The sequence below is a fragment of the Canis lupus genome, chromosome 4 (assembly GCF_003254725.2).
Source record: "Canis lupus dingo isolate Sandy chromosome 4, ASM325472v2, whole genome shotgun sequence".
In the NCBI taxonomy this organism is placed as follows: domain Eukaryota; kingdom Metazoa; phylum Chordata; class Mammalia; order Carnivora; family Canidae; genus Canis; species Canis lupus.
This window is the reverse complement of record NC_064246.1, coordinates 24,535,234-24,546,111: the sequence shown is the minus strand read 5'-3', so window position 1 is coordinate 24,546,111 and position 10,878 is coordinate 24,535,234. Positions and strand designations below refer to the sequence as shown.

General features: G+C 46.1%; 1 protein-coding gene and 1 pseudogene across 1 annotated transcript; both read left to right on the top strand.

Moving 5' to 3' along the window:
* The first annotated feature begins 661 nt into the window (after positions 1–661).
* Positions 662–1,095, top strand: LOC112651999 (40S ribosomal protein S21-like; annotated as a pseudogene).
* A 1,508-nt stretch (positions 1,096–2,603) lies between these two features.
* MYOZ1 (myozenin 1) lies at positions 2,604–9,300 on the top strand. The gene is made up of 6 exons (XM_025434176.2): positions 2,604–2,711; positions 3,833–3,923; positions 4,903–5,081; positions 6,622–6,865; positions 7,240–7,405; positions 8,790–9,300. The coding sequence occupies exons 2-6, from the start codon at positions 3,851–3,853 to the stop codon at positions 9,019–9,021; spliced, it is 894 nt and encodes a 297-aa protein (XP_025289961.1). The 5' UTR covers positions 2,604–2,711; positions 3,833–3,850; the 3' UTR covers positions 9,022–9,300.
* The last annotated feature ends 1,578 nt before the right edge of the window (positions 9,301–10,878 follow it).

Genomic DNA, 10,878 nt, shown 5'->3' with positions numbered 1-10,878 from the left:
CCTTGTTTCTGTCATCTCTTCTAGTTGTGTGCCTAAATCCTGACTCTCCTCCATCTTCTCTAACCCATTTCCCCGATCTCCTGATTCCTGAACTCTTCCTCCATTCCTGCCCTATTTTTCACCCTTTGCCCTTTACCGCCTGGCCTTTTGCTCTTCTTTACCAGTTCTGTCCTACTCTGATTTAGCCACCTCCACTGTTCCCTTTGGTTCTCTCTCCCTGTGTTCTCCATTCAGATTCTCCCCTTCTCCATCTCCTGCTCCATACTTACCAGGCAAGGCCTCAATTTCAGAACCAAGGAGAGTGGGAAGGGCCTCTGAACTTCTATAATCATCATTTCCTAGCTTTCTGGAGGAAGCAATGATATTTCCATAGGAAAGCAATGCCTGAAGGTGAAAGTGGGATGGGAGAGGGAAGGAAGAGAGTGGATCAGGAAGAGAGTTTAATATGGAAGAGAAGAGGGCACCTGGGTGGCTCAGTGGTTGAGCGTCTGCTTTTGGCTCAGGTTGTGATCCCAGGATCCTGGGATTGAGTTCCGCATTGGGCTCCCGGAGGGGAGCCTGCTTCTCCCTCTGCCTATGTCTCTGCCTCTTTCTCTCTCTCTCTCTCTCTCTCTCTCTCTCTCTCTCTCTCTCGTCTCTCATGAATAAATAAATAAAGTCTTTAAAAAGAAAAGTAGAGCCTTTCTGCGCTCGAGCTCGTGGTGACGGCAGCAGGTGCGCCCTCGACATGCAGAACGACGCCAGCGAGTTCGTGGACCTGTACGTGCCGCGGAAATGCTCCGCCAGCAACCGCATCATCGGCGCCAAGGACCACGCGTCCATCCAGATGAACGTGGCCGAGGTTGACAAGTGACCGGCAGGTTCAACGGGCAGTTTAAGACCTACGCTATCTGCGGGGCCATTCGCAGGATGGGCGAGTCTGATGACTCCATCCTCCGGCTGGCCAAGGCCGACGGCATCGTTTCAAAGAACTTATTTTATTTTATTTTATTTTATTTATTTTATTTTATTTTATTATTTCATTTTAGTTATTTTTTTTTTCAAAGAACTTCTGAAGGGAGAAGACCACGGATGGGGAACATTTGTCATAAATAAACAGTAACCCCCCCCCCCCCAAAAAAAAAAAGAAAGTAGAAGAGAAGGCATTGGAGGCAGACTAGATAGAATTAAGGACTTTTTTTTTTTTTTTTTTTTTTTGAATTAAGGACTTCTGAGAAAGAAAGTGCTATTACTCCAGTAGGGGGCATATTTGTGCAAATAACCAGGCCCAGGACCCTGATGCTTCTGCACACAGGCTCAGAATTCCAGAGGAAGGGCCCATTGAGCATAGTTGGATATTTTCTTCATTTAGGTCCTCAATCATAGGAGACCAAAACTTCAGTTTGTTTTTGTTTTTGAGAGTAGTGTGATGGTGATAACAAAATCACCATTTACCATTTGTATTTTTTCTTCTAATTGCTTCTTTGGGTTGGGATGGAATGGAGAAGGAGGACAAAAAATGAGGGATTTGGAGGCTAAACTGGTCTGGGCAGAGGTCAACTAGAAGGAGGTGGGATGACTTTTCAGACCCTGGCCTGACCCTGAAAATTTCAGGATGGGAAAAGGGCAAGGTCAGGAAGAGTGGAGAGCTGGCAGAGGGGCATTCTGGCAGCTGCAAAGTCACTTCTTAAAGTAGCCACAACAGGATGGTTATTGTAACAAGAGGTGTAGCAGCAGCTGGTTACAGAATCTGAGAGGGTGGAAGAGGATCCAGGATGTTCATGCAGCTAGTGAGGAAAGGCCTGGGTAAATAACAGGCTTCCCTCAAGGAGGCTCTCAAACTTGTGCCCTTGCACAAGGGATCTTCTGAAAGAGTTTGAATGGGACAATCTAGATCCTATGGGATATGTCCTCCCTTTGAAGAAAATCCCAAGTGGGAACCCCAGAAAGTAAGGACCTGGCATGTATGTAGTTCTCAGACTTCAAAATCTATCCCGCAAAACAAACTGAACTGAGCACCCCAATAGCAAATGGGAATGAAAAGGTAAAAATTGGTCAAGTCTTCCCCACATCATCTCTGACAACATAGGAAGCACTAGATTTGGTGAACTTGGTCCCTTATTCTGCCAAGATCTGGCTTTCCCAGAGGAAAAACCAACACATCAAGGAATTTTCAATGAGCAGCCCCATTATGAACAGACTTCCTTTCCCCAAACATAGCACCTTAAGGCCTCTCACCCCCAAGATGCTCTCACATGTCCCTCCAACTCCAGCCTGGATTGGTTTTGAGTGGCTCTCCAGACATGTTCTCCAAGTTCTTGCTTTCCCACTCTGAATTCTTATCCATCACTTTCTGCTTGCTTCCTCTTTCCCTTTTAGTTTTCAATTTCTCCCTGAATGGCTTCTGTGGATCTCAGACTCTAGATGCCAAGAAAGGGGAATCCCTGGGCACACTGATCCCTGGCTCAGATAGCTTAGTGGGAGAATCCCAAAGGCCATTTGTCCCCTTCCTGAGCCTCTGGGCAAGGAGGGCGGGATCTTGGTTCCAGGGTCTCAGTACCCCCAGTGCCATTTGAGCTGCTTGTACTCATCATCTCTATTAATAACTGCCCTCCCTCCCCCACTGCCAGTGCTGCCCCCACGCCTGCCCAGCTCGAGTTCTCCGGTCACAGCAGCTCAGTCCTCCAAAGCTGCTGGACCCCAGGGAGTGCTGACCACCGCCTGAGCAGCCGGTAAGTTTCCAGCTCTATGGCCAGAGGGTCTGGAGCCCACTCTGTTGACTGCTGTATCTGTGTCTGCAATTGTGACCCTCGATCCTGGGAGAGTTGTCTCCCTCCCCTGTCTATGCTTTGTCCCCAGCTGTCTAGTTTGGGGGAGCCACAGAGTTGAAAGGAGAGGGGCCCAGGAGGGTGGGGGGAATGGACATGTTGGAGGAAGCACTGGGATCATAAGAAGGGGGTCTGAGAGGCTGGATGGGGGAAAAAGTAATCTAGTTAGAGCTGAGAGAGGTGTAGTGAATGCCCATTTAGCAGTTCCTGGAGTCTGGCCTCAGCATGCCCCATTAAGTTAGTGGAACTGCAGACGTGTTATGAAACGGGGCTCAGTAGAAGACAGTGTTTTGCTGAGTGCCAACTTCTGTCAAGGAGGAGCTGGAGTCTGCAGCTTTTCCCAGCTTGTCCCCCTCCACTGCCAGATTCTATTATTACATTCCTGTCCCCCGTCAATTCCGCACTGCTATAATATTGCTGAATTGACACACATCAGGGTTCAAATGCCCCTGGCCCTCCCCTCCACTCTAGTTCTGGGTTCTGGGGCAGGAGTGACTGAAAGGGAGCAAGGAACACTGCTGGGACCTCCCAGGCCACACTCCAACTGGCCCAATAGGGGAGCAATGACCTTTCCTTCCTATGAGAATGTTTTTGGCTGAATCTCCTCAACTCTGGCAGAACATTCCCCACCCCTGGGAGGGGGTTTGAGGAAGACTGAAGAAAGACCAGAGTTTGGAATGACACCCCTGATCTGAGAGCCCCATGAAAATAAAAACTTAAAAGTCATGCCAAGCCAATGAAACCTGGGTGCAGTGCCCTGTGTGTGTGTTGTTTGTTTTACCCATTGCTCCCAACACATACTATGTTCCTAATCCTTGTATGAGCTCTATTTAAACAGCAGGAAAGAGGTTGGTAGAAGGTAGCAGCAGAGGGTGCATCTGTACTTTCTGCCCTGCTTCCAAGAAAGGAGAAGCCCTAAAGCAATGGGTTTTCACTTTTGGGGAATAGGCCTTAACCTGAAACCCTTAACCCCAGGTTAAGAAGTATTGCCTTATTGTAGATATTCCCCTTCCCACCCTATCCAGGTTGAATCTGCCTCCACAATGCCGCTCTCAGGAACCCCAGCCCCCAACAAGAAGAGGAAATCCAGCAAGCTAATCATGGAACTCACTGGAGGTATGGCATGTTTGCACCTACCTAGTGTGGGACTTCTTGTTAAGAGCATCTTAGAAAAAAGAAAAAAAAAAAAAAAAAAAAAAGAGCATCTTAGGCCCAAGAGTCCCAGAAAAATCATAAAATTACATATGTCTTAAGGTGAAGAGATGTGAAGAGACCAGAGAAATTCTAGGGGTGGGGGCAGGGAGAAAGAGAAAGGATTCAACACTTGACCACTCACCCTTCCACCCTTTTCACCTTGTAATCCGAGACAACAGTATCCTTGACATATCACCCAGTGCAGGTCCAGGACAACAAGACTCACAGGTCAGTGAGGTATGTTTGAGGAAGAGAATATATATGATGGCGACTGGTACACAGCGAAGTCTCAATAAATGGTTAACTTCCTTACTTTTTACCCCAGAGCTAGGGAACCTGTGTGAGCACTTAAGATGGAAAAATACTCAGGCATTTGTTTTCATGGGGGCGGGGTGGGGGGTGGGGGTGGTAGAAGTACAAGCACGTGAAGAGCTCTCCCAACACCCAGAGGCTGTCTACAGCCAGAGTTCTTTGAGGGGAAGAGAAGGGAAAAGAGTTAAGACAAATATGTATTTAGATGTGGTCAACTCCACACAGTGTTGGCCATTGGGCTTGCTCCCGCACTATAGTTTCCCCCGATGGTTCCATCTATGATGTTCCCTCAGTCCTTTTGCCCCACACTCCATGCCTCTGCCCCTTCTACCTCATTCACCCTCTCCATTCTAGTATCCCCACTGCTTCCGCTCTGCACCCCAGTTCCCACGCATTATCTTCAACTCCAAACCCAGGAAATAAAAATTTCTCACAAACAAGGTACAATTGATCAGATATCACAGACAGTCTGTGCTTCCCTCTGTGATCCTGCAGGATTCACACACGTAGTTGTGGATGGCATCTGTATTGTAAGCCTAGAAAATCCTACTTTACTCTTCTTGTTTCTTCCTCCCCACCTCCCTGGAAGGTGGACGGGAGAGCTCAGGCCTGAACTTGGGCAAGAAGATCAGTGTCCCAAGGGATGTGATGTTGGAAGAGCTGTCACTGCTCACTAATAGGGGCTCCAAGATGTTCAAACTGCGGCAGATGCGGGTAGAGAAATTTATTTATGAAAACCACCCTGATGTCTTCTCCGACAGCTCAATGGTGAGTTCAGAACTTTACAACTCTCATAGCCTACTGCCTCTTCTGGCAGCTTCTTGGTAGACCCTGAATCTCCAAAATATCACCAACCTCCCCTCCCTGCATATATATAAGCTTATTAAGATATATTAAACCCCCAACAGCTCCAGAGGGAGTCAGCCCAGGTCTGAAATTCTTAGGGCCAGCAAGCGGGCGGGTACACCCTCAGGGAGAAAGTCCCTTCCCAGTATGGATAAGTGTTAAAGATAGACTTGCCAGATAAGACACAGAACACCAAGTCCTGTATTCTAAAGTTGAGATATACGCAAATAATTTTTTAGTAAAGTACGTCCCGTGAAATATTTGGGACATAAAAATTCAATTCAATTCAATTCAATTTTAAAAATACAGGATACAGTTAAATTTTCATTTTAAATATGCGATGAATACTCTCTTACATATAAATATGTCCCATGCAATATTTGGAGTGTAATTATAGTAAAAAAGTATTTGTTGTATATCTGAGATTCAAATTTAACTGGTGTCCTCTGATTTTATTTGATAAATCTGGCAACCCTAGAAAGAGTTAAGGACTTTCTATAACCATCTCCTTGAGCCATTCTTTTATTTGAAGAATCTGTCTAAGGACTCCATGAAACTATCCGCTAATGTCCCCTAGTGAGGATTCTTTTCCCAAGAGAAGTAGGGATTGGAAAGGTGCCAGGCACAAGATGTTATAGCTGAGAAGGAGGAGATCTTCTCCATTACCTTTCTTCCCCCTCCACCTTTGCTGGGCAGCCAGGGGGAAGTGGAAATAGATGCCTACGTGGGGCCAGAGGCAGGAGTGTCTGTCATTGGCCCTTAAGTGAGAAGCAGAGCAAAAGTGCTGAGCTGGTCATATCTAACTTTAGGAAGCCAAAAGCTCTCCTCCCTGGCTGGGTCTGATTACACTGGTTGGAACAGAGGGGTGTACATGGTGGGGTGGCTAGGAGAGCCTCCTGAAGGAGTTGGTGGGGTTATTTTTAGTCTTTGGGGCTGAATCCAGGGTTGCCCTTTTGATCACCCTTCCCCCTACCTGCTACAGTTTCATGGTCAGGAAGTCCTGGTTCCATGGACACCGAGAGGAGAAAGGAAAAGGAAGAAAAAGAGAAAGAAGAGAGTTCTGTTTGTTAGACAGGATTAAAGAAGGGGAGAGGACAGAGGTCTCTCTAGCTCTTCAAAGGAAGCCACCTTACCCTTTTACATTTTAGCTGAGCAGAAATCTTGGTCCTCTGTCTTGGTAATGTTAGGAAAGGAAAAGTGTAGAGAATGAGTTGTCCATCATAAGGTGTAATTGTAGGAAATCTGAGCCAGGGGGCGTCCTCTCCCTTAAGGAAGGTTTAATTCCTCTCAGCCAGGCTATCCACTGTCCTTCCACCTATTGGAGGTGGAATCTCTGAGGATTCAGTGTCTTCTGGTTAGCCACTGTCTCTGACCGTCTCCTCCTTGCTATGCACACCTGCATCTTTGTATATTCCCCATACCCATTGCCTAATCTTTCCTTCACTTTGTCCTTTCTTTTCAGGATCACTTCCAGAAGTTCCTTCCCACTGTTGGGGGACAGCTGGGCACAGCTGGTCAGGGATTCTCCTACAGCAAAGGCAGCAGTGGAGGCCAGGCCGGGGGAAGTGGCTCTGCCACACATCATGGCTCTGACCAGCATCACCATCAGGGCTCTGGGTCTGGATCTGGGGGTACAGGTGGTCCTGGGGGCCAGACTGGCAAAGGAGGAGCTGCTGGAACAGCAGGGGTTGGCGAGACAGGAACAGGCAAGTATCCTTACCCAAGAGTAATGTGTCTGGTCCCTAGAGCAGAGATATTCCCAGGAATGAGGCCTGGGCTGGGTTTAGGGAACAAGGGAGGCCTGTGGAGATACCTAGATGGATTCTCTGGGCCCAGGAGAAAACTGAGTTGTGTCTGTTTCACCCGGAAGCTTTATCTTTCAGTCGCCTTTCTGGCTTTTCAGTTTCAGTCACAGATCCGACCCCAGGCTGTCATTTTTCCACAAAACTAGCACAGTTACCAGGATGTTATATCTTTGGTCTCAGGCCTCAACAACTTCCCTAGTGGAGGACTGTAAGACTAACTTCCACTGGCTACTAACCATTATTATTGACTTAATTTTCTCTCCTGTGGCTGCCAGGAGACCAGACGGGTGGAGAAGGAAAACATATCACTGTGTTCAAGACCTATATTTCCCCATGGGAGAGAGCCATGGGGGTGGACTCTCAGCAGAAAGTGGAGCTTGGCATCGACTTACTGGCCTATGGGGCCAAACCTGAACTTCCCCAATATAAGTCCTTTAACAGGTAGGGGTTATGAAGGAGGAACCAGATGCATTCCAGTATGTGGCATAGTGTCCTCAGCTGGGATGGAGACTTTAGTTCTTATGTTCCAGAAGGAAGCTGAGGAGGGAGGGAAGGAACATGGGAGCCCTAACTGGAGGTCTTTGCTTTTTTCACTTGAGTCCAGAGGAACAGTGCAGTCTGATGAAGGAAATGTTTGCTGGGAGGCAAGATTTTAGTTCACTCTGCCACTTACTAGTTGTTCTGAGCAAGGGAAAGTCACCCTACTTCTGAGCCTTGGTTGCCTTGCTGTAAAATGGGAATAATATAGGGGCACCTGGGTGGTTCAGTAGGTTAAAGGTCTGCCCTCTGCTCAGGTCATGGTCCCGGGGTCCTGGGATAGAGCTCCATGTTGGGTTCCCTGTGCTAGTGGGGAGTCTGCTTTTCCCTCTCCCTCTGCACTTCCCCACTGTTTGTGCTTTCACTCTGTCTCTCTCAAGTGAATAAATAAGAAATCTTAAAAAAGAGCGGGGGGGAATAGTGTATTAGATATTTAAAGTACACTGGAGGTTCCTTTCTTTCAAGGTTAGGATTCCGTTATTGTTCTTGTAGGATTCCATTACTGTTCAATTTTTTTATACTCTAGTAAAGCTTAAGTATCTATTCTTTTGGAATTTGGCTTCTCTAGACTGTGGATAGGAGATCTATGTGAAAGCAGAATAAGGAAAAAAAAAAAAGCAGAATAAGGAAACACTAGAGAAGCATTTTGCATTTGATCCTAAGAATCCTGAATTTTCCAGGCAATGCTAATTCTTCTCACTAGGCCATGGCTATCCACTGGAAGTGGGGTAGGAGTTGTGTGTGTGTGTGTGGGGGGGGGAGGGTATCTTTACATTGTAATTTAAGGTGGTCTCAGACGACCCTTGGTTCTATAGTGTCTGAGTCACAACCCTCCATGAAGCTCTCTATCCAGTACCCACTACACCTCTTTTCTCATTATTAGCTCTGGGGAAACAAGCAAACCAGGAATGGAGTACTAAAGGAGAAGAAGAATAAGGAGTGCAGAAGCAATCTTTTTTTCTTTTTTTTTTTAAGATTTTATTTATCCGTTAGAGAGAGAGAGAGAGAGAGAGAGCATGAGCTGGGGGAGGGGTAGAGGGAGAGGCATAGGGAGAAGCAGACTCCCCACTTAGTATAGAGCCAAACACTGAGTTCAATCCCAGGACCCTGAGATCATGACCTGAGCCGGAGTCAGCCACATAGCGGACTGAGCCACCCAGGCACTGGGCAGAAGCAATCTTAAACTAAAATTCACAAACTTCCCCATTCTCAAAACAGGGTAACATCTTACTGATAAAGCTGTTCCTTTTATCCTGGTTTTTAATTAAATAATGTGTCCCCTTTTCAGGACAGCAATGCCTTATGGTGGATATGAGAAGGCCTCCAAACGCATGACCTTCCAGATGCCCAAGTTTGACCTGGGGCCCCTACTGAGTGAACCCTTGGTCCTCTACAACCAGAGCCTCTCCAACAGGCCTTCTTTCAATCGAACCCCTATTCCTTGGCTGAGCTCTGGGGAACCAGTAGATTACAATGTGGATATTGGCATCCCCTTGGATGGAGAAACAGAGGAGCTGTGAGGTGTTTCCTCCTCTACTTTGTATCAATTTTCTCTTCTCATGTTCAATTTGAAAGGGAATGCTAAGCAGGATGTCCCTACTGTAAATCCAGTATCCTGGTGGGAATGGAGGGAAAAAGGAGGGAAATATCTATCTTTCCAGTCTTCACTCCAAGTCCCCACTCCAAGCATCCTTCCTCACCAGCTCAGAGCTCCCCTTCTACTTGCTCTGTATGGAACCTGTTCTTTTATGGAATTTGCTCTGCCACCGGTAACAGTCAATAAACTTCAAGGAAATGAACTCATTCTTCCTCTGATATTTAAGGGCAGATGAAAATTGAAGCTAACAATGCACAGAGACTAATTAAAGTCAAGTACTAAGCATTCATTATTCAGACTTCAAGACCAAACCTGAGCTCTGGTTGCTTATACACCCACACCCACATCCACACCCACGAGACCATATTCATAGGTATATACAAAGACATAATTATTCAAGAGTAAAGACAATCGTGCACAAACACATGTGTTGGCCCATATGTGGGCAAAGCTAAGAAGCTATTGTGTGCTGTGGTTAGGAAGTAGATGTTGGTGACGCTAGTGTTAGCTCTCTTTGTGTAGCTGACTAGAGATTGGGATGGTCGGGATTACCCAAATATCACAGAACTAGAGCATGCCATAAAGTCTCAGATGACAATAGAATAGCCTGAGGAATATGTGGGTCACAGTTTATAGATTCCTGAAAGGATGACATACAGTAGAGAGCCATGTTAGAATCCAGAAGAAAGTGGGAGAAACCAGGCATACAGTATGCCTAGTTCTGTGTGAACACATCAAGAAAAGATCTAGGGGTCACAAGGGCACTTCAGTGGTGTTCAGAAAGCACTATAATTGGGGAAAAAACCATGACAATCCATTAGGGATGAGCAACAATCCTATTTTTTAAAAAGATTTTATTTATTTGTTCATAAGAGACACAGAGAGAGGCAGAGGCACAGGCAGAGGGAGAAGCAGGCTCCATGCAGGGAGCCTGATTTGGGACTCGATCCCGGGACTCCGGGATCATGCCCTGAGCCGAAGGCACCCAGGCATCCCCAGTGCTATTTTCATTTTTATTTATTTTTATTTTTATTTCAAGCATGTGGTTTCTTTAGAGTCCCAGACTTACCTGTGTTCCACAAAATGAGAGTGATGCAGACCAGGAAGAATAAAGAGATGGTTTAATAGGATCTGGGAAAATAACTTCTGAGGAGTGCTGGCTGAATTCAGCCAACTCCAGGGGCCATTAACGATTTTACTAAGTTGCTAGACTTTGCATAGATGGATCCAATTTTCACGGACCTTGGGCCACATAACATTTACCATCATCATTTTCCTTTACAACCTGAACACATTTCAGGGATTCATACTTCCTCTAAACTTGTACACAAAACTCTATTTCTGTATTTTTTTTAAAGGATTTTATATTTAAGTAATCTCCACAACCAAAGTGGGGCTTGAACTCACAATCCTAAGATCAAGAATCATACACTCAGGATCCCTGGGTGGCTCAGCGGTTTAGCGCCTGCCTTTGGCCCAGGGCATGATCCTGGAGTCCCGGGATCAAGTCCCACGTCAGGCTCCCTGCATGGAGCCTGTTTCTCCCTCTGCCTGTGTCTCTGCCCCCCCGCCCCTCTCTGTCTTTCATGAATAAATGAATTTTTAAAATCTTAAAAAAAAGTCATTCAAAAAATAATAATAATCATATACTCTACTGACTGGGCCAGCCAGGGTGCCACCTCTTTTTTTAAGTTACTTTTAAGTTACTGTTTATTATTTGCAAAAAGTAGTTGTGCTAAATGTTACAATGCTTATACTATATACATTTTAATGTAGTGCA

Excerpts from the sequence above, each read along its gene's own strand:
- MYOZ1 (XM_025434176.2), top strand. The coding sequence starts at position 3,851 with ATGCCGCTCTCAGGAACCCCAGCCCCCAACAAGAAGAGGAAATCCAGC. Across the intron at positions 5,082-6,621 it reads TCTTCTCCGACAGCTCAATG|GATCACTTCCAGAAGTTCCT; the intron begins GTGAGTTCAGAA and ends CTTTCTTTTCAG. Across the intron at positions 6,866-7,239 it reads GGTTGGCGAGACAGGAACAG|GAGACCAGACGGGTGGAGAA; the intron begins GCAAGTATCCTT and ends TGTGGCTGCCAG.